Raw genomic sequence first — 27089 nt, forward strand, 5'->3', positions numbered from 1 at the left:
ATCCTTTGCATGTAAAGCAATTTTTAAAAAATATTTTCCTAAATCCTTTAAATATGCCATGGTGTGTTGAAGGATTCATGTACATTAATGCGATAAATATCCAAAAAACAAGCTACCAAGAAGGGAAAAAATTGTCAGAAGACCGAAAGGTCGGTACTAAAACTGGACTCAGGGGCAGGAACCCAGAACAGAGACAGGACGTTTCACAATGTTTATTAGTTAAATTTGAAAGCGTGACAAGGACAAAAGGCAACAAAAACACAGAACTTAATGCGAGGCCTAGTTAACGTGGCTAGGTGGATATGGATCTACAGAGGGGGAATTGGGACAGAGATGCAGACACACTAAGGAGAGAGGACATCGGAGTTAGGGAGGTAGTGGAGAGGAGCTCTGAAGATGGTGAGTATATTATATAACTTTACTTACTTGCAGGTGGAGGAAGTGAGCGATGAGAGAGGGGTGACGTGAATCCGGAGTGAGCTGAGCGATGTGGAATGGCTGACCTGAGATCCGGAGGTTCCCGGAGGTTCACTCTGGTTTGATTGCCTACAATCAGCTCCAGGTGTGTGGAACTGGAGGAGGAGGTGGCCCTGCCCAGGGGTGGATACCAGGTAGACTCAGGAGCCTGATGGAAAATTCCAGCCACACACCCCGGACCATGACAAAATACTTTTTCACAGTACTGTAGTAGCAGTCCACCCTCCTTTGCAAATATGGACACTTTTCACACAAAACCCAAGATGGTAGTTGCAATAAAAGTAAGCCTGAGGCTTCAGGCTGTGGGTCTACAAACCGGTAGGTGATTATGAGCGCTAGAGTATGACCATTTTTTATTTACAGTCTGTGTTTGTTACACATGTACAGACACACAACTTCACACATGATTTTAGTTTTTGATGACTACTAACTAACTGCTTTTGTGTTCAAATCATACAGAGCAAGAACGATGTTTCATTAATCAAAGATGAGTTTAAGGAACATTTGATTCCTTCACCTACAATAATTAGATGAAATAATTTAAGTTGCAGTGCAGTGGCTAGTACATGACTGTCACTGATTCAGCTGGCGTGTAACTGCACACATAAAACTGTAAACTGCATGCAGAACCACAGTTTTAATGAAACTATTGGTGTCATTTATGTAAGCTGTTATTATAAATGCAGTATATAGTGTAAGAGTAAGGTGAGCTGAATGCTGAGAAACCTTCCTGCTTCAAAAGATGAATGGAGGACGTGACAACAAAACTAAATAAACACATTTTAGAGGAAGCACAGAGACATGTGTTGGGGAAAATGACTCAATTTCTGAGAGTGTGAATGAGATACTTTTAATCTAATGAAAGTGTGTGGCACTTAAAAAGTTTTTAAAAAGTGTTAAAAATGACAGATAAGAAACCTTTTGGTTTGGATGACCATGCGGGAAGCAGCCTTTCACAGCTGTTTTCATTAGCAGTGATGAAGAAATGGAGACAGAAACCTTTAAGCTCGTTATTCTCAATTCAAGCCCAGAACAGGGCGAGGAGCCGCTTAATGAAACAAAAAGAGACCTGGGCCGCACGAAGGCTCTCTCTTTGTCTCTCTCCGGAGACCCTCGCTTCTTATTGATCCTTAAACACTTCCTGCCGGAAGGATGAATCGACAGAGGCCTCGAGGGGGCAGTGGCCGCTTTAGCCTAATGCTCATCCCCAGCTTCCTCCCTGGCTATGCCACATCACATCTGTTCTAGTCCTGTTCCGTCAGTGTCTCAATGCCTCCAAATTACTATCACATTGTTCCTTTTTAATTCCTCTCATTGTGCCACAAAAGGTCACCGCTTTCCCTTTTGTCCTTTGTGCTCACATACTGCACAGCTCGATGACAGAGGACCCGTAACGTTACTGTGCACACAAACAGCACGGCCTCCTCAGTGGGTGTCATTGATCAGAACGCTGTATATACCATATTTAGACTTCAGATGGGTGAGACGCTGGTGGTAGAGAGCTGGAAGACCAAAAAGGAAGGGAAAAGAAGATGCTTTTGAGTTGATTTCCTGTGAAAACATCTAAAGTGGTTGAGATGAAGATTGGTCTCCTGGGGGCTGTTGAAGGATCAGTGTGTCAGCGGGCTTTAATAAGAAACTGCCCCTCACTCTTGCCTGACCAAAAACAGGCTACTGAGGTGCACACAAAATGTCCTGACTTTGAAGAAGAAATACTTTTCAGTAGAATGCACAAAAAAATGTGAAAGTGCAGTCTGTGTGTACATTTCTAAAGCTATAAATGAGGTTTTAAGACAATAAAATGGGAAACAAAAAATAAATAAATTGACCCCTTACACCTGATACGTTGGAGGGGGGTTACAGTTTAGTGCTTTCACTTCAACACTGCTCTGAAATAATATAGAAAGTTAAGACATTACCGTATCAGTATGCTATTAAATACCACCCAGGGAGGTTGTTTGAGTTGCACTGTGTCATCCACTTACCAGACAATTTATTATGTACACCTGTTCAACTGCTCCATTAACACAAATATGTAATTAGCCAATCACATGGCTGCAGTTCAGGGCTTTTATGCATGTAGATATAATCTGCTGAAGTTCAAACTGAGCATCAGGAAGAGGAAAAAATGTGGTTTAAATGGTTTTGAATTTGACATGGTTGTTGGCCCCAAATAAGCTGGTCTGCTGATCTGCTGGGACTTTCCCGCACAAATATTTCTTGAGTTTACAGAGAATTATTGAAAAAGAGAAAATACCCAGAGCAGCACCTTGTTGATGTCAAAGGCCTCAGGAGAAAAGCCAAACTGCTTTGAGCTGATAACAAGGCAACTTAAACTTAAATAATCAGTTTTTACAACCAAGGTGTGCACAAGAGCATAACTGAAGGCTCTTGAACCTCGAAGCAGGTGGGCTACAGCAGCACAAGACCACACTGGGTGCTCCTCAGCTAAGAATGGGAAATGGGAATGGGAAACTGAGGCTACAATTACACAGTTCCAGTTAGTTTTCAGAGTGGCTTTGATATGATATTCAGTTTTAGTTTTCTGGTAAGGTAAAACTAAAACCGAGGTAAGGTAAGATATTTGTCAGATTCAGAGTCTATAAATACATCACTTTTTGAAGTCATCCAGTCCCAATTCTTAACAAACAAACCCACCAAAGCCTCGTCAAATAGTCAGTAATAAAACTAAAACTGACAATATTTCCTGTATATTTTTAGTGATGTCATCATTTCATTTAGGTCAATACTGATAAATCTCTTTCCTTGTGTCTTTCTTTCTTTAAATTGTTATTAAAAACTGGGATAAAGCATAAAGATGACCTCGTTTCCTTTACCAATCAATTTATCAGAAACAGGTTTAGGAGCTTATTTGGTTTGTCAGATGATCCCAGAAATACTCAAACAACCAACAGACAGACACAAAACATCTGAAATGACACTACAGTTTTTTAAAAATGACACCAAAAGAGCAAAAACAAGAATGCTGCTATTAGTTTGCTTTTCTTGCTCCTATTCATATGGGCTCCACGGAGCTTTTAGACCTCTGGGTCCATTTAATCTGTTCATCCGAGCACCAGCAACTAAAAGTCAGTCCATTATTCTTTAAGATGTCTCTTTTATGTCTCTCAAATTTGATGAAAGTGGAATATGAATACTTACAAGAGTGACCTTTACTCTTTTCTGGGGGCCCTTGAGTGTGCGGTACAGACGGAAAGTTGCCTGTTTGATACTCCAGCCTCGCTTCTGAAGTGCTTTTGAGAAGTGACTCATATTCACAAACTGGAGGAAATAATTCAGCCTCTGTTTAATAAAGACAAGATCTTTATTTCTTGTTTTCCGGTTGGGTTACAGGCTGGTGTTGGACCTCGTCACACAGAGTCACAAGAGTCAGTCTGACTCACACCAACTTTCACTTAAAACACTTTCACAGGGGCGCCAAGAAATTAGCAGCGCTGATCCTCAGACGACCTGCTGGTTAAAGCGTTGCTGTATGTGTGTGTGTGTGTGTGTGTGTGTGTGTGTGTGTGTGTGTGTGTGTGTGTGTGTGTGTGCACGCATGTGTGCATGTGTGTTTTCAGTGTCACCCTGTACCTGACTTTGCATCTCTCCTGCTGAGCTGGCAGGAGGTGATGCATGATGTGTGCAATGATGTCATCCCAGCCACTCTGGAGCTCAGCCCAAGATAGCACAGTAAACCACACCATCGATGACACTGTAAACAACACGAGGAAACAACAACAGGAAGGGAAGCGCGTCAGTTAGTCATGTGCTGGAAAGTGTCTGCCAATAAACTTTCTGGTGGAAACAACAGAGGTGGAAAGCAGGCGTGTTTACCCAAACAGTGTGCTTAAATATAGTTTTGCACAGGTGTGGCTCACAGAGACAATGTTGAACCAGCTAAAACACTACAATGCTGCTCTCACAGCAATATGAATTTATCTAATCGCAGAACACACACACAGTTCCTCATGATAAGGGGCTTCCTTTTGATACTATACAGTATTTTTGATGGCTTTCTTTTCTTGTCTTCTTATATGGGATAGCTGAACTTCATTAATGTGGGAGGTCGTGTTCTGATGGCCTTTTTTTATTGGTAAAACAGAAAGTTATTGATTCTTTCAGATAATTATTGCTTAAGATTATTTGAGTTTTGTGACATGGTGTGTTTTCCTGCAGGATGCAGCCATCAGAAGCTGGGTACACAGTGGTCATAAAATGGTCAGCAACAATACTCAGATAGGCTGTAGCGATTAAATGATACTCATTGATACTAAAGGACCCAAAATGTGCCAAAAAAGGATTCCCTACACCATTACACCACTAGCCTGAATCAGTGATAGAAAGCAGGATAGATCCATGATTTCAGTTCTGAACCTAGCATTTGAGTTTTGCAGCAGAAATTGAGTGTCATCAGACCAGGCAACATTTTCCAATCTTTTATGGCCAAATTTTGATAAGTGTAGACTGTAGCCTCAGTTTTCTGTTTTTAGCATGACAGGAGTGGCATCCAGTGTGACCTTCTGGTGCTGTAACACATCTACTTCAAGGCTCAGTGTATGCTCTTCTGCACACCTTGGTTGGTACGAGTGGTTATTTGAATCACCGTTGCCTTCCTATTAGCTTGAAGCAGTCTAGTCCTTCTTCTCTGACCTCTGATATTTTCTCTTTTTCAGATCATTCTCTGTAAACTCTAAAGATGGTTATATGGAAAAACTCAGTAGGTCAGCAGATTCTGAAATACCAGATGGGCTGGTTTTTGCAAAGTCCCTTAAATCTCTTTTTTCTCCATCCCGATTCTCAGTTTGAACTGCAGCAGATTGTTCTGACTGTGTCGGCATGCCTAAATGCATTGAGTTGCTGCCTTCTGATTGCCTGATCAGATATCTGCATTAACGAGCCAATGTTGACCCTTTTCATTGTTACTGCACCAAATAAGGAAATAGCTCATGCTTTTAAACATATGGGTCCCAAATGACTTCAAAGCTTTATTTTTGATTTGTTTTTACTTAATAAAGATGAAATTTATCTAAAACAATCTTGTTTTTCATAATGATGAATAGAAATATTCATCACTAATTAGTTTTACCAATACCTATAAGCCCATTTTCAGCAACCATCACTGCTGCGCACTTGTGTCATCAAAGTTAAAAGTCTAATTAATTTTGTTGGCATAGTTGGAAGTTGTTGATTGAATAAGCAACAAATCTGTCCATTCAGGTGAATTTGGTTGCAGTCACAACAAAGTGTCATGTCAAGCATTCTTGACCTAACTATAGAAAACAAATTTTTATGAAATTTCATGTCACAAAACAGTTTTTACCACTCACCTCAATTAACTGCACAATCTTGCTCGAACCGCCTAATGAAGCTGCCAGCTGAGGATCCGTGTGGTTTCTCAAACTGCAGACGCAGTTGTGCACGGGTGGGGGGCTCCCACTTCTCCTTCTGTTCCAGTTATAGCCAGTTTCCACTGTTCTGTGACAGGAGCAATCCACACATTTATTTGAAAACTTTTTTTTTCATTTCCTTTTTTGTTCTTGCTTATTCGTGCGTTTAATAGCGTCCTTTTCTTAGGATAAGAATGCTCTGAACAGCTTAGCACTTTAACATAATACACTAGCATTTAGTGCCATGGGAACACAAGGAGCGATGGATGCTGAAAATACAAAACCAGTAAAAAACCTAAATCAGTTCAGATTTCCTTCTTTCAGCTTGCTCCAAACTGTTGAGAAGTGGTTTAGATCAACAAAAGGAGAGGCTGATCTGATTAACAGCAATACAAAAATCAAACACTTACTATTTTGAAGGTTATAAAAGAGAGAAAAATGAAAAGTAATGAGCTGAATGTGATAAGAAACAGTGTCTGCTGAACTGACAAAGAGGGTCAAAGCACAATATTAAAGTTAATCTATTTAAATGAAGCCACAGATTATGTAGTTTGAACAAATCAGTCATTTTATTTCTTAGTAAAGACTCTACAATTATATCTTTTGTCTGTGAATTAACACGAACCTCACCCACCCATAACTTCCCCTGATGAGAGGGTGGGAAAAAGACTGGAGGTGGGGCACGCACACGGTGGGGGTGGGGGGTGTCGCAAGAGAGACCAGCTCCATATTCAGCATCTGGACTGGCTGATTGAGGATCACGTGTCAGAGTGATTCAGCCAGACGATGTCAGAGCAAATCAGAGCGCTGGGGAGCGTTAGGCATGGAGCCACCTGACAGAGGAGGCCTGTTTCCATAGCAACACCCACAGGGGGTGGAAGGGATAGGGGGTGAGGGTGATTTAGAGGGGTGGGGGGGTTGGTGGTAAACTGACTTCATGCAGACAGGCTAAAGAAGGAAAAAGAGGAATGGGACTGAGAGATTTCCGAAGGGGATTACGAGAGGTTGAAATAAAATGAATGAGACCTCCCCGGCACACATATAGGCACCAAACTCCTTTAGCAACACAGACACACACACACTCCCACACACTCTTTGTATCCATGCAACAGTCCTCTGCAGCAGTTTATGGTCTGAGCTACTTAGTGACACAAAGGAGAAAAATCCTGAATGGTGTGTTAGTTCAATGAAAGCTCTGAATGAGATTTTCACAGCCGCAGAGAAATGAATGAAGATGATGCCTCTGAATGGGAGCGATGTCTGGGGAAGAAAAAAAAAAAAGGTCTTACCTGCCAAGCTGAAGCAGGATTCATGGGCACTGAGCTGCAGCCTGCAGGCTCCACTGAAAACTCTTCATTCATTTAGGACACAATGTCAAGGAATTTAAGCCCGTAAGGCCCCAAAACCTGGAGGAGTTGCAGAGTCAGTTTGAGCACGCGTGAGGAGCTGATGTTTAAATGTGAGTTTAACTTAGAAAACGACTAAAATGTGAGCACAAAGTGAACGTCTTTAGATTCAGGTGTTCACTTTTTTACATAACAGTTTAACTATTTAGTTGAATTACATGGATTATAGTCTCCAGTCTGTGAAAAACAAAGTACACGCCCCTCGGTCACTAGCTTGCAGAACCACCTTCAGCAGCAATGATTTGAAGTAATTGTTTCCTGTGTGATTTTATCAGAAATTCTGGCACATTCTTCTTTACAGCATTGCTTCAGTCCATTGAGCTTTGCAGGCATTTATTTACACACAGCTCTCTTAAGGTCTCAACACGGCATTTCATTCAGGTTGAGGTCTGGACTTTGGCCATTCCACTGTGTGTACAGTGCGCTTGGGATCATTGTCTTGTTGTGTGACGCCTTTACGGTCCAAGCTTTAGCTGCCGGACAGTTAAAATACAAGAGTTCATTGTCAGACTCAGGTGTTGTGCCTGCAAAACAAGCCCAAATCATCACCCCTCCACCACCGTGCTTGACATCTTGTATGAGGTGTTTATGCATATCAGCACAAAAACAACTAATAGCATATCTACTTTGATCTTTTTGGTCCAAATGACTTTGTTCCAGATCTTTTTTGTTTTATTCAGATTAAAATCCGTAAACCTCAGCCATGGTGCATGTTCTTTTTGAGAGGAGAGTCTCTTCGTCACCCCCGCCCCCAAACAAGTTACACTTGGTTCAGTCTTTTTATAACTGCAATGTCTTTAGCATTAACATTTAACATGCTAATTGAGGCCTGTGGAGTCTGAGATGTAGCTCTTGGGGTTTTTGTAAATTCCCTGAGGATATAGTGAGGTTATATAGTGTTTTTCTACTCTGAGCACTCAAAGTACTTCATACAACTTGCCTTATTCACCCATTCACACCAGCACTTTTTTACTATGCTTTTTTTAACATAAGATCGTTAATTCATTCATGTGTAATATCTTGCCTGAGGATATTTGGCATGCAGACTGGAGCAGCCAGGGATCGAACCACGAACCTTCCAATTAGCGGATGATGTTGTAGTCTAAATCTTACTCAAAAACAGGTAATACAGTTTTCTGTGGTGTTTTTGTTTGAGTCTCGGGTCTGCTAATGAGAAAAATTATGGGTTGTATTTTTATTGTAGCTGCTTTTCAGTTGTTCTGTTATTCACTACAGCAGGTAGTGTCACATGTTTGATTTGGCAGATTTTTGCGTCAGATGCCTTTCCTGATGCAACCCCAAAGGGGATTTGTGTCTCCTTTGGGGATCTTTTGCTTGTTAGGTGAATGTGTAAACACCTACATTATGGAGCCAAACAAAAATCCCATTAAAAGATTTTATATCTAAGATCTAAAATCAGAAAGAAAAAGCTTGTATCCTTGATAAATGCCTTGGTAGATATGGCCCTAATTGGCTGGTCAGCAAGACATTTGAAGCTGTCAGTTTGATCTTCACATATTGGAAGCATGAAACTTTAATATAGTAATCCAAAAAAATGTCCTTACTAATTACAAAAAGAAAGAAAACATAGCATCAGATCTATGTCGTGCCATTAAAGACACAAGTGGAGATGTTGGGAACACTGTTTCATTAACAGGAAACAGAAATCAGGGAAGCTGCAGGCAGACAAGCAAGCCTACAGTCAGAAGAGTCAGCTAAATAATTTATATTGATAAAAAGAACATAACTTTACTGCCCTCTGCTGAACACAGGATGGAAAGCAAAAGGATTAGATGATCCGCTGTCCTCTTCTTTCATGTGCACTTTCGAACAGCCTCAAAACAAGCATGACAAGGTAAAAATAAATAAATAAATAAAATGATGAGGCATCAGTGCGCTGTCATTATTGAAAGGACCGGTCCAAGTGAGGCGGCCTGTCCACTGCAATAAAAATAACATTGGGCCATTAGGCTTACTTAAGACCTTTGTAATTCCACAGATGGAGGATGTTAATATTTATGCTGAAGATGGGCAGCTGGAGACGCTGAGATGAGAGATGTAGGAGAAAGTGTGATGGGGACGCATGAGAGGAGAGGGGATGTGAAAAAAGATTGAGGTCAAAGGTGAATGGTGCTCTGGGGGGCAGAATGAAGCCGTAATTGTGCCGAGATAGCCCTGGAGCCTGCTCTGATTGATAAGCAAAATGGGGCTTAAGATAGAGGCCGGCGTGGTGGAGGAGGAAGTGCACGTCTGAGTCTGCCAGCCTTGTTTGTCTTTATTGGCAGTGAGCTGTGGTGCTCTTTAAGAATTGCCTCTCATGAATAATGCAGGTTAATTCAGTCATGCTAAGATGTAGGCAGACTTCAGAGGGACCGCTGAGGGTCGACTCACTGATCTGTGAATTCATTCCCCGTCTTTATTTAGACGGTTACTCTTTTTTTTTTTTCTTCATCATGGTGCAGCTGTTACACAAACCCAAGAGTGCTTTTTTTTAACCTTCATTAACTCATAAAAAAGATCCCTATAATGTTACTGATGTGGTGTTTTGGTAGCACGTTATACTGCTGCCCACCACTTCTCAGTGGTGTAATTACCTTGGAATTACAACTCGGGGTTCAGTATGTTGCTTAGGGATAATTTGGGCATTCAGACTGGAGCAGCCAGGAATCGAAACACCAACCTTCAGATTAGTTGATGCGCTACAGCCACCCCAAGGTGGTAGGTAGGTGAATATAGTTACATGTAAGATACAGTGTTACTCCTTTTAATACTAAGGAAATGATCAGTGTCAGGCCTAAGCTTGTTCATTTCTGCTTTAGAATACATTTACTTATCTTTACACTCAGAAAAAAATCCTAAGAGAGATCTGGACACTAATGTTTTTGGCGGTGGAACAATTTTCTGCTGGTATTTGATTCTCTTCTGGGTTGTGTCCAGCTACAGTAGACACAATGCATTTGGCACTGGAGCAAAAATAAACTAGTGCAACAGATAGTGAGAGAACATTGACACATTAGAGAAAGTACAGCCTGCTCAGGAAGTTCATCCTGTCTCGGCAGCTGCAGATACAGATACGAGTCTATGCAGCTCCGACTGAGCACATCCATCACGCTCTGGTCAGGATCAAACTCCAAAGTGGACAGAAACAGACAGCTGACAGGCAAGTCTGCAGGAAAGCGTCCACCTGCCCACTGTTGACTTGAGTTTGAAGGCACTACCTGCTCCAATGTCTCCCTTTTATAGAGCACTGCAGGTCTACGCTACAAGACAGGTAATGGTTTTTACCCCTCTTGCCATCACCCAGACAAAGCAGCAAAAATGACAAAAACTATCACTTCTAAGGAAGAAAACCACCATACAAGTCAGTATTACACGGCACATAAGCAAACTTAAGCTTGATTTTGAGTTCTGTGGAAAATCTAGGTCCGAGCTTGCTACGTAACCAGAGAGCAATTAGCCAGAGGTTTCTTCCTGTCAAAAGGCAGTTTTTCCTTCCTACTGTCCCACTTCCCCTTTCTCTGGATTATTATAGAGTCTTTACCCTACAACATAAAGCAGGCAACTGTTAATGTGATTTAAGGTTATATAAATAAAACTGAATTGATTTGTATGTATATTATCTTCGGCCATCTCACACACCACAAGATGAAGAAAAAATGAGACTACAAAAGAAATTGCTGCATAGTCTTTAATGTAATATATGTGCAATGACAGAAAGGGAGAAGAAAGCAGGTAAACATGCACAATGACGTTGAGTATTAGGATCACAGACTCAGTAACCTTTAGTCTATTACTGCATCACTCAGCCGAGGAGAAAACTGTCTCCTAATAACAAACAACAGTAACAAACCATTAAAACTAGTACTTACCAATCACTTATTATTCCCATTAATTATTCTAAATAGAGCAAAAAGGAAATCTTAACTACTGTATGTGTTGTTCCACCACCAGGATCTGCTCAAAAATCCTTCTATATAACTTCAAGCTGTGCTTTTACAGTAAACCCAGCAATCAAACTTAATGTTAATGTCTTAATGTTAACCCCACAAACCTAAACTTACATCTTCAGTTCCAGTTAAACCAAGAAACAAACAAACAAAAAAAAGAATAAGGAGTATCGTGGTCCCTTCAGTCCAGAAAGGTAAAGAAAACTTCATTAAACCTGCTTTAAAGCGGCACGTCTCATATATACTGTTAATGATTGATTTTCAGTATTGTATTATCTAATAAACATCAGATTATGGTTTTGTATATCACCCGCAACTTACCAATCATCAAGTAATCAAGCAACCCTTTAATTTACAGTTCAGTCCTAAACTGCCCCCTAGTGGTGAAAGTAGCTACTGCAGGAAGAATAAAGGAGCTTTAATAAAGGTAAACTTCTCTAAGGAACATGCATGCTGCTCAGTGTTGATGTCACCGATGCCATGTCATGATGTCACCGTGGGTCAGCTTAAAGGTTTGGGTCGTTCTCATGGAAACGGTGGAGGTGGTCAGAGTACCTGAGAGAAACAGTGAAGCACTCGTAAGGGTCAAATAAACTATCGCATTTATCTGCTGCATTATGTGACGAGCTTCTGAGTCAGCTGCAGGAGGCACACTCACTTTTTCGCACAGAAAGCTGAGCAGTCTCTGCCAATGCTCTCGCTCCAAGCGGTCTTATAAAGCACCTGAAAATAATCACAGGTGACAGGTGAGTCCTGTTCCTCTGAAGCTGCAGATGTAGCTACCGGAGGAGGCCACGCAGTACTGAAAGCAAACCTACCAAGAAGACCAAACAGTGCAGGAACAGAGTGTAGAAGAAAGCAATGGTCCTGGCCATCTTGTTGGAGAGAATCACACGTCCCTGAGAGACGCAAACAACCGGAGCGTGAGATGAGAAGTTCACACGGACACACAGAAGACACGTGTCTGATGTTTGATTCAGATTCTTACCAGGCCCAGAGTTGCTTTATCCCAGGGGCTGAGGCTGAGGTATCGGCGCTGACGCTCCTGAAAACACACCACACAGAACTATGACGACATTTCCCGGCAGCACGTGTGAATATAAAGTCTAGAGTTGATTTCTTTTATGATAAAACAACTGTTTGTGGAATATTAATCCATGTTATTCTTCACGTGTTTATACATCACTCTGCATTTAGTCATTATTTATTATCACTATCTCATAAAACATAAAGAAACCCCTTTAAGAAATGAGAGCGTTTAACATTTTTATTTGATCTCAAGTGTGTGACTTTCACCCTCTTGCTGAAGGAAGCAAACGGATCCAGTCTTTCCTCGTACTGGGAGGAGTAACGCATCACGGTGTCGTCGCTGCCTCCAGCCTGCAGCGGGGAGTAAACACAAGAGGGAGGGGAGACCGATCCAAATGAACCACTAAGCATTCATCAGCCACTGAAACACCCAAACTGGGTTTATTTTGTGCCAGCAAACCAAACTGGACATCAGAAACAAAGAATCTCTCAGACATACTCTGCCTGGGTAGCTCTGCAGAAATTTGATTTTCTCATAGAGTTTGATGTTGTCCGCTCTCAGGCTGTCCAGTTCATTCTGCAGGGCCTGCATGGTCTGCTGCATGGAGCGACTCTCCTACAGGCATCAGAAGGAACAAAGGGAAGAGGAATTAATCCTCCAGGGAAAGAGATACATGAATATACGTGTGTGTGCGCGCGCATATGTGTGTGTGACTCACAGCTTCCAGCTCCTGGTTGCGAGAGCGGAACCTCTCCCTTTGGCTGGAGATGATGGAGAGCAGCGAGTCCATCTGGCCCTGAGGAAGCTCAGGCTGGGCGCTCACACCTGAACCTGCAGATAAAGCAGCACTTACATGCCGGGAATCTTTTCCTCTATTTGCATGGATACGTTTCAGATCAGACAGAGGCGAGCGAGGTTTATTTGATGCGATAAATAAGATAGACAGCGCTCAACTCACCAGACCCTCAGGTTTTACCTGGCACACGAAAGAAAAGCACTTGAACGCCTCTAATCAGGTGAGAATCCAAAAAACAGACAAACCCCCTGCGGAGCATCCTTCAGCACATTTATCTGACTTCAATTAGAGAAGCTGTGCTAAAGACAGACTTCAGTATCAAAGCTGGGCGAATAATTCGGTTTACGAGGCGTGCCAGTGGTAGGCTTAGAAGGGAAAAACATTAAACTAATAATTTGTCATTTTTTGACACGTAGAATAGAAATTTAAGGCAACAGATGAGCCAGTGCCAACAGGCATGTGAATGCAGATTTACCATCAGTGATCTGTAACGACTCTTTTCTCAATTTGGAGTCTTCTTCCCTTTTTCTCCGCTCTTCTCATGGTTTTGAAATGTGATAATTGACTCCAATAACACTGAACATTGAATATTATCTCTCCATCCTTTGCTTTATCTGTGCGTTAATGAAAGCAGAGGTAAAATTTGCATTAAAATGTGTTTGAAAAATAAATGTAAGGTGTCATAAAAAGGCATAAGTGCCTGCTGGCTGCGAAATTTGCAAACAGGAAAGATTAAGTGTTTTGGGGTTTTTTTTCCTCGGGTGGCTGTAATTTTTATGCACTTCCACATCTCGTCTACCGTGAGCTGCGTTTTCAGGCAGAAAGCTGTTGTATCATCAGACGTGCGGTTCATTCACACGCATGAAAAATGTGCACAGCTTTCTATTTGACTTTTAAGAACTCAACTATACATTTATGTGACGTTGTGATATTTTTAAGTGTTTTGTAGCATGCATGTCAGCCTTCTTCTACTACAGCTTATTACAGTTTTATTACACAGGTGTTGCGAGGATTATGAAAAGCTCCTTGGCTGCAAATAACCCTGGAAATATATGTACAGAAATTATATTATTAGACCACCATCCACTATAAGGTTTATGCCACTGCTGCCCAATATTAACTGTACTGTAATGACCAAAATCTTTTTTTATGTTTCATCTTTTTTATGGTTAATCAAAATAATATTTTTAATGCTAAAACTGTTTTTTTTCTCCATAATTTAATTTTATTTCCAATCATTTCAATTTTCAAATTAGTTTTACAAAAAAGATGAAAAAAAACAAACAAACAGTAAACCACATATTATCATTATTATTATCATAATTTAATTTAGATGCCAAATTGCAGTCATTTATTTGCTTATTTCTCAGAAAAGTCCTATTTGGGTATAAAACCATGAATTCAGTCTGTTGTTTGCCAAATAATTCATCTCATTTTTAGTTTTAAACAAGTTTCTGACAATTTCTACAATCTCTATATTTATTGGGGGTTTTAATGGTCTAATAAATGTGTTTTTTTTATGGTATATGGTAAAGTTGTTTCACAGTGACTTATGCCCAATGCACTACAGACATCTTTATTTTGAGCATTTCTGCACAAAACATTTGCAATATTTTTTTCCCAGTTTTTTTAAATCCTTTGTCCTTTCCAACGATTTATAAACAGTTTGATATTGTCACCATTTTGATCATAAATTAAACTGCGGGGCCACTTTATGGCTAAAGGTGACGTTTCTTTTTGGGATGACGTGAGGGATCCACATAACAAACACACACATCATGATCAAACATCATCAACTTTCCATTTCATCCCGGCGACCTACCGATAAAGGTGGCAGAGGCCTCTTTGATCGGCTCGGGGATGTTGCCCATGTTGCTGACCTCTGACCCGTCTGCATCGGGGCGCGGCAGGGAGGACATGGCTTGGACGGTGCTCAGGTCGTGCTCCAGCTTCAGGATCAGCTCCTTCTGCTCTGCGCTGGTGCGCACCGCGGCTGCAAATTCCACCTGCAGCTCAGAGTAACGTCCTGAAGAAAGACAACTTTAAGACCATCTTTGATTCAAAAAACTTCCCAACTGTAGATTTAAAAAAGAAATTATAATAAAACATAACCCAACATAACTCACCTGTAGCTGCTGAAAAAAGGCAGAAGCAGTCCAAAACATCTCTGAAAGCCCTTTTCTTTGTCTCTAACAAGCTCAACTGATCTCTTTCTCTGAGAATACTTCTTTTACAGAGTGAACGCGGAACAGAAAAACAGCCACAGCACACTTTTAGTATTTGTATAAAAGAGATTTACTTCAATTATCACACCTAGGGTGCATGTGAATAATAATGATGATGAATCAAATGTCAATCATAACAAATACATTGTGAACATTTCATACAGTGATATTGCTTTTCAATGTTGTAGAAGGGACTGTTTTACAGTGCTGAGAACAAACAACATGATACGTTTAGTAAATAGAAAGATAAAGAAACAATGATACATGAGGAAAAACAAACCAAAGGGAGGGAGACCGTGAAGGAGTTAAAAAGCATCTCAGGAGTGATGGAAGTGCGGAGGGGGACGGGGAAGGAGAGAGGGGGGAGGAAACGACTTTCAAAAAACATCTTGACCATCCCTTTACAGTCATGCATCCTTTTGTACTACAACACACACGTACGCGCACGCACACACTCATTAAAAAAATAAGCAGTGGGAGAAGTTATGAGAATTATTACTTTCACGTTGTTGATGACATGTTGGGGGGAGGGAAAAAAATCACTTTAAAACAAAGAAAAAAAAAAGAACAATACTCTGAACTTGCTAAAGCCTCAACAAGCATCTTAAAGCTTTCCAAAAGGGGAGGGAAGAGGTTAGGGTGGGGGTAGATGGGGAGGGGGTTGGGGGTGGGTGGGTGAAGATCTCCCCAGGTCATTTTGGTTGTCAGACTACACTGTGGTTTAAGCTATGGGTGAACTGAAGCGACGACACTAGCAATGTACAGGGGTAAAAAAAAATTCAACATTTTAAAAAGTCAGCGACCTTTTTCCAACAGAAGAGGATAACTAACGTCACTATTTGGCTTTTTGCTTCCTCTTTTTTTTTATTTTTTTGTTTGTTTAAATCTTAAGTCTTGTACTGAATGAAATGTTTTTTTTATCCCGGAGCCGATCTCCGAGGTGTTAAAAAATGTTTGCGCTTAAGCGTGAAAGACGACGGGGAAATGGTTTTAAGACTTAAAACAATAACAAAAGCCATGTGAGTAAAGTTAAAAGGGGGTTAGGGGAGGGAGGGAGGGTTTAAAACATGAGTGTATTGTGCTGTATTATGTGTGTATGTATTACTGAGTGTGCTATGCATACAGCACCGCTGATTCAGAAAGTGTTTCCTTACAAAAACCCACTTCATAAGATATATTTTAAAAGTATTACAAAAAACATCTGAGGTCTCTCTCTCTCTCTTACTTTTTTTTCTTCTTTTTTTCTCCTGAATATGGTGACCAGTGCTGCTGTTCGGGCTTCCATTACAACTAAAAACATGTCAAATGAACAACCACTACTTCAACAGATCATACAGTAAAGCTTTACGACTTCAGAAAACATGATATGATATACAGCATCTGTTACACCTTTACAATGTTATTCAACAGTGTATAGAATCATCTGATTTAAATTTGTAGAAAAATATCTGTGGATCATGGAAAAGTCCTGAATCGTCCCTTCTCTCCTCCTGCCTTCAAAACAAAAGCATACCGTGACAATAGTGAATCAATAGCTACTCCATCGACCGTATTTACACGTCTCTCTCTTTTTTTTTTTCTCCAAATAACCATCAGAATTGGCACGCGTCATTATCAATACCTGTAGTGCCGTTTATCAATGTCACAGCAAACCTGACACAAACAGAAAAATACAAAAAATGCCCTATGAATAAATTCAGTGTTATTACAGTGTATGCCGTTTCTGCATGCTTCCTCCTTCATTCAATGCTCTGGCCTTTTTCGCTGCTAGTCAGTTTATATACAACGTAAGTAATGCATTGTGGGAAAAAAATAACAAACAAACAAACAAACAAACAAAAAAATTAGTTTGTTTTCTCCTGCTTCACTGCACTCCCAGCAATTATTTAGATATATATATATATATATATATATATATATATATATATATATATATATATATATATATATATATATATATATATATATATATAATATAACCCTCTCCAGAGAGCTGATGGAAGTCGAGTTTAAAGTACCATGAGAAACAAATTTCAGGTCAGGACGCGAGATGCATCACGAACGAATCGGGTGGAATCCTCTACATCTAATGACATCACTAGTTTGGTGCCCTGCTTGGCAGTTAAAGGCACAAATCTGATGATCTCACACGGTTCGGGTGAGCGGCTGGATCAGGCTATTACAAAAAAAAAAAAATTACTGATGGGTTAAGTGCTCATACTTTACAGTAGCTATTCATCACCATAAAACAAACACACTGTGGCTGTCCAGTCCAAGCGGTCCCAACAGAAGGCAGTATCACTATTCAGCGCGCAGCAGAGGACAGATGTCTCACATCAGTTGACGGCAGGAAGAGCCGACGTTTGGGCGATTATTTTTTAACAACAGACGCATTAGAAAGTCAGATTTAAACTTTTGACAGGCTGCCGCCTTATCTCGAGTATACGCTGAGGGGAAAGTGGGAGGCTATAAAAAAAGTTGGGATTTCTGAATAGAAAACGACACGTTTGTTACTCATGATATCTACACCTGCACAGGACGACGGCCCGCCTGTCACACAGTCATCTGTAGTTTGAAATAAGGGTTGGCTGGACAGAAACTCAGTTTAATCACATAGAAAACATGGGTACAGCTATCTTATGATTCTTTTTTTTGTTGTTGTTTTTAGTGTTACGATGTGGATAAGCATCTGTGCTTGGTTTACAACCACTTTTTTTTTTTTTTTTTTTTTTTTTTAAAGGCATACACTTCCCAGGATCCCGGGATCGTACTCTTGTTGTAGTGTTTACAGACCCTGTCCTAGGTAAGTCTTACAAAGATCCTAATAAGTGCTTCGTTACTAACTGCAATAGAAATTCTGCATAATCATAGGCTGGCTATCTCTGCTCGATCTGGCGTAGCACACCTGCTAGCTGGTACACTTCTCTAATCTCAATTTGGCAGATATGACCTCTTTCAAGTTAACACGCGTTCGTATGTTTAGGTAATTTCACTTGACCTATTTGACCTATTTGACAAAGTGTATAATTTGGACCAGTTAATTAAGTTAATGTGATTAATGAGTGGGCAAGGTCTACATCTAAAGAAAGCTGCGTGCCCTGCCGAGCGGTAGTGTTGGGCTTGCCCAGGAAAAGAAAAAGAAAGGAAGGACAAAAAAAAAAAACAACAAATATTATTGGAGGATAGAAAACAGGAAAACAGATATGCTATCATATATTCACTGATCTTGATATGTCCTTTGATTCTCTAGCTAGCAGTTTCTTTTTGTGTGTGTGTGTGTGTGTGTGTGTGTGTGTGTGAGCATAACAGTTGTGGTAAGAGCTTTTTATGCTTACGGGAGCATGAACTGTAGCAAAACACATCTTTCAAAAGCTATTGAAATGACACTAAACTTTAGGATTCATGAATATACAAACAAATGAGAACTAGTACATCTTTGTAAATATTAACCAATACTGCCGGCAGTCTATACGTCTAATAAAAATGTTACTTGCCCTCAGGAACAGTATAATCCCTTAAAAAATAGACAACTCAAATGATAAGACATTAAATGAAAAATACAGCACCTATAAATAAGCGGAATAAAAACCAAACTATAAATGCAAAATAGCAATAAAACCAAGCTACAGTAAATCATAGTATTACACTACTTTGTGAGAAGATTAATGTAATGGTAACGCATCAAACAGCTTAAAGAAGGGTGTCAGTTGTGCACTAGTAGTGTGTGCAAGATACGAAATATGACCCCACTCATTGGAAACACTGAACACTCGAGTCTCACGCACGCTTTGTGCACACGCATGTATTGACGGGCGTGCGTGCACATGCATCCACGCAAACTCTCACACACGCACACAAACACACACACACACACAAACAAAGGGGAGGCAGTGGGCTGACAGGCACTGAGGGCTTGTGTGGGACAGGGAGGAGGTGATATGCCTTATAATTTGTAGTGTATACAGTAGAATTCAATGCAAAAAAGACTTACATCCCTGGATACAGGAGAAACTGGAGGAGAGTGGTAACTACTCACACCAGGGTTGGGGCGAATTCACCAGCAGAAGTTTCTGCACGCTGCAATTCATTTGCTTAAAAAAAAAAAAAAAATACCCATTTTCCGTCAAGAATTTCATTATTGACAAATCGATCGATCGATAGATCGGTCCAATTCTGAGTGAACTGACCTCAACCCCGACTTACATGCAGGCAAATAACAAATGCACACAGACACACACGTACACACACTCTTCCTGATTTGGCCTATAAAAAGATGTGTGTTTGTGAACAGAGAAAATTTTGTCGGTGGTGCGGACATACACGCACGCACGCACGCACACACACACAAACACACCCACCCAGCAGGTCCAGTGCTGGGCAAAGTTGTGACGTGCACAACCGAAAACAACTAGAGACACGTATAGTATCACCATGTCAGACAGCTACAGTACTACGTGAATTCATTGTATTGTATGTCAACAATGCAACATTATTCCATTCTAAGGTTGTTGTTTGTTTGTTTCTTTTTTTTTTTTAAACAGTAACTTGTTATTCTTGTCTTTTCTGTTCTTATTTTGTACTAATTAAAAATGTTTCCTAAAATTCCCTATTTTTGTACTCTTTAGAGTCAATAGACTGTGCAATCTCTTATTGGCAACCAAATTGCAATATTTAAAAACAAAACAAAGAAAAAACACAGATCATCCTTCATCCTAAAAAGAAGGGTTTAAGGAGGCAAAAAGAGGGTTCCTTCCTTCCTTCCTTCCTCTTCAGATGAGTGTGTGTATTTTGTGAGGAATTACACATCCTTCTGGCCATCACATGGCTGTCAGCAGGATAGGATATGGGACACAACAGGTCAAAGTTCATCGTTCTTACACCAGTAACCATGGCAGCTCAGCCAGCAGGCCTTCAACTACCCTCTTAAGAGTGTAGAAGTGAGATTAAAAAAATGAAAACATGCTGCCATTGAGAAGAGAATACACATACACACACCATTTCTTTTTTTTCTCTTTTTTCTGGGTGTGTATACACTCTCGCACACACACACAGGTGCACACTGACACAACCCCTAACATACAAACACACGCACACACACGCAGTGAGTGAAAAAGGCAAAGGGTTTGTAACAGTCACTCTACAGTGTGAAAAATGAGGCATCTCACTGAGTGAGGGGAGGTTTGTGGACACTTGGGAGGTGAGAAGAAGAGCGGAAAAAAATCTCCTTTAAGAAAGTGAGAGTTCTTGTAAGAGAGTTCCTGTCTCTATCTATCATCTATCAGTGTCTATCACTGTGACAGCTGCTGTGTCAGGCCTTGCCTGTGTTACTGAGTCCAGGTTTCAACCCCAGCTGTGGGTCAGACCCCAGCTCAGGACTAACCAGTCTGGTGCACCAGTGGCTGGTGATAGGGGGAGGTACAGCAGGGCCAGAGGCCAGCAGGACGGCTAAGTGCTTTTCTCAGTACAAAAACAAAACGCAGTTTTTAAAAACAAAAACAAAAAAAAACAGGAGAAACAATTAAGTTCTCTTATTTTGTTCTTCTACGTATTCAGTAAATCTTCTTTTTAAGGGTTTTGCCAACCACTCTTTGTTTCTTTCCTCTTTTTGGAAAGCTTCTATGTAATAAAAATGGCTGCTGAGCTTGACTTTGGCTGTGTCCACTCTCCAACTGGAACAGAGCAGGAGGGGTCCAAGGTTAGAGGTCGTGAGGTTATGAGACGAGAAGGATGAAGGATGATCAGGGGGGAGCTAGAACTCCCACTCTGAGGGATCCTCTTTGCTGGCAGCCTTCTCCAGCCTGTGGATGATGTTATTGAGATTGGCTGCTTTCTTCTTGCGCAGATTGTTGTCCCTGGGGTTCCTGGCAGGGCCAGAGGCTGGGATGTTAGTACTAGAGGCAGAGCTACTGGAGGATGCCTCTGTGAGGCTGAAAAGCCCCAGTCCACCCTGTCCACCGCTGGAGCCCGGCCCGGCCAAGCCTGTGGCGGTGCAGTCTAACTGGGCAGGGGAATTATTAGAGCCCCCTGCCTCAGACTCAGCCTCCATGTCGTGGTCTTTGCATGTTCCTCTGTGATCCTCCAGGCCAATGCCCAGAGATTGGCGTGTCTCCACTGTGCCCTCAGATTCCGTCCCATCACAGCTGTCCCCTTCTCCTGATTTGGACCCACGGAGGGAAGGCGACCCCGCTTCGCTGCCAGGCCCTACCCCTCCAGCTGCCTGGATCTCCTCTATGAAGAGCTCTCGCCGGATACGTGACCTAAGAGGGAAACATGAGTTCAGTCACGCTACTTAAATCCTGAAATTCAATTTGTGGAATACAATACACTCTATCAATGTCAAAATATTTTCGATGAACAGGGAACAGCTTACGCATTTGGACTTTTCACTAACAGTGCAACAAAAACACAATGTGATCTGGCAGAGTCATACACAAAGATTTAGACAATTCATTTATCCGCAGATAAAGTCAAGACGAACCCACTAATGTATTTCAATAAAACGAGGAATTTGAACAGAGGTACTATTCACAAAGACATGAGATCCTTATCGTGTTAACTTCATGTAAACTTTATTTAATCCATCAGAGAGCAGCTAATAAATGCAGAACAACAGAAAGAATTTAGCAGGAGTGCATGTTTTTTTCTCCTAAATGCTGACCTGTAGTTATGGAACCAGTTGATAACAGTACTGGTCTTTAGGTTGAGCTGGGAGGCCAGCTCCTCAATGGTTTTGGGGGAGGGATAGGGCTTCTGCTGATAAGCCTTTTTCAGAGCCTCCTTCTCCTCAGGGCCCAGCACCACCCTGGGCTTCTTCAGCTGCTGCTGCCCTGGGCTCTGGGAGCCCTGCATGTACTCTGACCCCACCAAGCCTCCGTCCACAGAATGGCCATCACTCAAGGAGCTCAGCCGCCTCTTCATGTATGCTGGATGAGAAAGAGGGAGAAATGGGTCATCCAGTGAATACATTAATAAATCTACAAATGAATGGGAGTTTCAATGATAAAGCTGGCAACACCAGTAAAAACCACAGGTGCAAACTACAGTGCATAACAGAGACATTTCAATACAAGTCAAGGATTAAATTTAAAAATGCATAAATAGCTGTACCACATGACATTTAAGCAGTTATATAAAATGTGCTGCATTAACATATAAAGAGAACAGAGCAGCAGAGAGGTGGGACTTCAGCTGGAACATAAACAGGTAAAAGATTTGTCAGCAAGGTTTGCCATTCAATAAGAAAACACTGATTGCCTTTGAATTTCCGCTGTTAATGTGTAATCGTGTTTCCATCAAAAGCCCTGAGGCAGGAGACGTAGTCTCTCTTCTCGACAATAACCCCTATTACTGAGCTCTGAATCAGCTGCAGTTGAGCCAAGTTCAATGCAGATTAGCAAGATGATGACAAAGGCTTGGAGTAATAAAGCTGCTCCGTTTTCATACAACGTAACAGGTCTGACAACTACTGCCGCCAGCCTCCCAATCAGCCACTAGGTGGTGCTCTCGTCTTTCTCACCAGTTGTAACAATGAATGCATCTCTTCCATTTTACAGCAAACAAGCAGCACCGTTCACTTGGGGCGCCAGCAACTGAAAATGAACAGCTCATGGCAGCTTCGTATGAGGTTGACATTTTCCCAACCCCAATACATGCTGCCAGATACATTAGTGTTGCAGGGAAAAGCCCCTCAGAGCAAGGTTAGAGCGCTCTCAAAGTTGTGCGCCGCCTCGCAGGCTTGCACCACAAGGGTGAGAGGTCAAATGTGGTAACTCTGGACTAGGTCCATGTCTTTCCTCTGGGCTCTGCTGGTAGCCAGAACTATTGCCCATTGCTATTTGGATGCATTACTCTTGGTCAATAATCTAACATGAAGCTGAATGTAGTGCAACCCCACCAGTCCAACCCCCCGACCACACAGGCGTAAGGTCAGTTGTGTTTTTCGCCCTTGTGCGTAGTTTGTGATATCAGCAGGGTAAGCTGATCCTGGATGGCTGTGCCCACTGGCAGGTTCAAATATCCATACCCTGTTTGCTTCAAGTGGGCAGTGCGGGGTCACTGTGAGGCAGTGAGGGAGGAGGGGGAGGGTTATGAAGCAGGCCTATTGGGGGTTCTTGATTCCTAAACGTATCCTCCTGACAGAAAAGAGTGCAGGATGATGGAGTGATGGAGCGGGCAATGGGCTAATAAATGATAAAAATACGAGCTTATAGACACTGATGATTATTATGTTGATGACGATGATGAAGAGTAGTGCTGATGACTGTGAGTAAGCAGGCCCCCGGCAGTCGCCTAGCTGTCACATTGAATACAGTACGTGATGTCTGCAGTCCTGATTGGTACTGACATCACACCAAGATGACTGTGATCTGCACAACATGCTCTGCTGTCCTGCACAAAGGATATTGTGTGCAGATGTGCATGTGTAATTCAAAGGCTGCTGCTTGTGTGTGTATGTTTTTTTTGCTTTGTTTTTTTGTGAGCATATTTCTCAAATAAATGCATGCTTAAGCACAAAACATGAAAGTTTTTCTGAGCCTTTTGATTATTATTTCTGACAGCATGCTGTGCTGTATATAGAGTATGCATCTATTTCTACTCATTGAGCTTTTTGTTACACACACCTTTCTTCTCCAGGCGTTTCATGTCCATAAGTTTCTCCACGCTGTGTGGGTCCTGGAGCCAGAGCTGCATGCGGACAAAGGGCTCCCTGCCCTTCAGGCTCAGCTTGTGCCAGGGTTTAGGCCTGGCCAGCAGGTCTGAGACAGAGCCCTGAGTGAGACCCAGGATAGTCTCCCCAAACAGACGCTGACCTGGTTTGGAGAAAGAAAATGGAACCAGTTAAACTACACAGAAAAGTAAAACACCACAATTGAGCATAAGAGCAAAAAACAAACAAAAAAAAGGTCTTACCCAGGTTATTATCAGTTAGCACCTCCTTAACCTTCTTGGTGATGGCATAGGTATCAAGCTCAGGAGACATTGCAACCATCTCCTGGATGCTCAGACCCGAGTGACCTGGTAGAGGCAGCGGGGTGCCCGGCTGAGACTCCCCACCTGAAGGATCCTCAGACGGAGGTTTGAGACTGGAGGACTGTGACGCAAGTGGGTCCCCAGTGAGACCATTGACAGATTCTTCAGCTGAACTGAGGGGGGACTCTGGAGCGGGGCTGCAGCTTGCTGATGTCTTGGGAGTACCCTCTGCTCGAGCACGACACACAGAATGAGAAAGATCGCACAGGTTAGGCGACGTGTAACTATGTGAGGCGACACTAGTTTCATCTCCTCTCCCTGCTGGGTTCAGGAGGGACTTCAGTCAAATTACATCGACTAATTTAACTCCTGTTGAACAAACAGCAAAGGTGCTTAAGTTTTCAGTTTGAAGCCTTTTTGGCTTCCTCCTCCTATTCCTTCATCTCCCTGTCTCTGTCTGTGTAGTGCCGCTGTGCAGCTCAGCAGGCTGGAAGAGAGCAGTCATGAGGAGCTGTCAGTGTACATTAGCTGCTGTTTACACCCCCAGAGAGAAAAAGAGACACACACGTGCATGTACGCACACGCACACATGCGCGCAGACACACACATGCAGAGCTGCCATCTGGCGCTGCAACACTAACTTGTCTATGACATGACAAACCAGCAGCTTGCTGGCTGACACTGCCACAGCACTGGGGATGTGGGGGGAGGAGGGGGATGGTGGGAGGAGAAGTGAACGGGAGGGGGGAAACGGTGGGTGGGATGGAAGCAAGAAGGACGAGGGGGATGAGGAGGAGGAGGGCGGGTGGGGTGAGTGACAGAGTGACAGTAACAACTAGCCACTAGCTCTAATCAGGCTTTCAGAGTAGTGTTCCAGCATAATATATGGTGTGTGTCGGTGTGTGTATTTGCATGTGATTTGTTTACCTTGGTTCTGAGTTTGCTGGATGTGTGCGTTTTGCCCCTGGTCTCCGTTGAGCCAAGGCTGCATGCGGAGGTACGCCTCTCTGCTCCTCTGGTTCAACTTGTTCCACGGTTTGTGTCGAGACAGACTGTCGGTCAGTATACCCTAAACCCCGCGGAGGGAGAAGACTTCAGACGTGCAACCAATGGACAGTCAAAGCATAGCCATAAAACTCGAACTGCCCCTGAGCCTCACCTCTTTAGAGTCCTCCTGGTTGTGGTTCTCTTCTCCTGTCTGGCTGGACATGGTCCTTCGCGGATCCGTCTGCATGTTGGTCCACCACTGCTCTCTCCAGTAACCTGCTCCTCCGGCACTTCCGGAGCGGGACAGTCCCTCTGAGCTCCGACCCATCCTGAGAGCTCCGTCAGCAGACATGTCGACCCCCGAAGAGCTGCGGCCCTCTCTCTTTACGCTGGAGCTAAAGTCCAGAATTGTAGACGGGGATGAGGGCGAGGACAAGAGGGAGCTGGGAGGTTTCTTGAGGGAAAGGGCCAGGGGGTTGTAAGGGGGGAGCGGGGCGGTAAGAGATGAGCTCAGGATGTCCCTCTGTGATAGTGACACTGATGACGAAGAGGAAGATGAGGCTTTAAGGATGGGCTCCAGTGCGGCCTGTTGGGCTTCCATCTCCCTGCGAGCTTGTTCTAGTATGGAGCGGATGGCTTCGTCTGATCCACTCCCCCCTCCACTTCCTATTCCACCTCCCCCTTTCAGTCCTGCATAGGACGGTTGAGCATGAGACAAGTCTACAGAGAGGAGAAAAACGGCCTTTATTACAGACACAGCCATCATGGGCACCTTAAATGTCCTGGAGAAGACGGGGGGAAAAAATTAAATAAATAACTCCAACTTACCAGCTTTCTGCACCTGCAGCTCTCTTTTGGCCTGCTCCAGTATGGACTTGATAGCTTCATCAGAACCTGCCTCTGGGGTGCGCACACGAGCGGTGATGTTACCTGGAAAGAGAGGATGAGGGAATGGGAGGAGACGGAATACCTCGTCAGATTAAAACGCTGGGAATACTAACAGAACAGATAAAGAGGAGACGCTGATGGAACGTCGAAGAATTACACCATAGCACAGCACAAAGAACAACATTCCCACCACTGAGCTTCAAGGCAACTACACTGGAGGGATTGTCATAATTTCTCAGGTCCCTTTGGAGCTTGCACATGCACACGTGCTGCAGGGTTCGTATAGTAAATACTCCCCGCAGAATAACAACTACCAATAAAATCCCTAAATACACATGCTGGCTTTTCCTTTGACGCAAGTCACTGAAACTGTGCGGTTACCTTCAAGGCACATTTATATCTGTATGCCTGCCCGCAATTAATATATGGCGACACAGGCACACACAACACAGAAACATCCCAACACAAACATGCCACACAGACAGAACGTGCTAGAATCTCCGTGTGTGAAGGGGACAGACCTGTGTGTGAAGCTGTATCGGAGAGGGTTCTCCGCTTCGGAGCGTCCTGAAACACTCGGCTAAGCTGGGGCTGGCCTGAGCCCTCTGTTAAAAACAATATACCACACACTATGTTACAGCACTTGTGTGTTTTTTTTCCTTTTACAGCTAGACTAAATGGTGCCTTACAATGCTCTGCAAACATAATAAGTGTCTGTTCCATCCAATGCACATTATATAGTACCATAAATGCATTGATCTTAACCATCTGTGGCCCAAGTAGGATTCCAACTTCTACCTCCAACAGTAATATTAAAGCCACCACAGAGACGGCCTAGTGGCAGCTATCAAACATGGGAATACCAACATGGACCATCTATGACTCGCTGGCAAATTGTGTTATATTTTTTATGTACCTCTGAGACCAACTTCAATCAGCAATGTCTTGATGCGTTAAGAAAGGCAAGCCCAGG

The 27089-nt window shown here is 42.5% G+C and overlaps 1 protein-coding gene across 4 annotated transcripts in view; it reads right to left on the reverse strand.

The window, feature by feature from the left end:
- Positions 1-10954: 10954 nt before the first annotated feature.
- The window catches only part of cux1b (cut-like homeobox 1b), a 62627-nt gene continuing 46492 nt past the window's right edge, over positions 10955-27089 (reverse strand). For 2 of the 4 annotated variants that reach the window (XM_063493764.1, XM_063493767.1), the window contains 8 exons: positions 26638-26721; positions 26057-26158; positions 25401-25948; positions 25169-25310; positions 24182-24469; positions 23893-24081; positions 21930-22194; positions 18545-21528 (listed from right to left, as the gene is read on the reverse strand). In XM_063493764.1, coding sequence (XP_063349834.1) covers positions 21021-21528; positions 21930-22194; positions 23893-24081; positions 24182-24469; positions 25169-25310; positions 25401-25948; positions 26057-26158; positions 26638-26721 — 2126 coding nt within the window. In that variant the 3' untranslated portion in view covers positions 18545-21020. Of the gene's footprint in view, positions 11776-11878; positions 11944-12038; positions 12120-12208; positions 12266-12516; positions 12601-12748; positions 12866-12968; positions 13082-14868; positions 15073-18544; positions 21529-21929; positions 22195-23892; positions 24082-24181; positions 24470-25168; positions 25311-25400; positions 25949-26056; positions 26159-26637; positions 26722-27089 lie in introns of those variants that run through there. The other 2 variants (XM_063493768.1, XM_063493766.1) reach the window with 2 other exon arrangements.

Source organism: Pelmatolapia mariae, linkage group LG14, assembly GCF_036321145.2.
Source record: "Pelmatolapia mariae isolate MD_Pm_ZW linkage group LG14, Pm_UMD_F_2, whole genome shotgun sequence".
Lineage (NCBI taxonomy): Eukaryota > Metazoa > Chordata > Actinopteri > Cichliformes > Cichlidae > Pelmatolapia > Pelmatolapia mariae.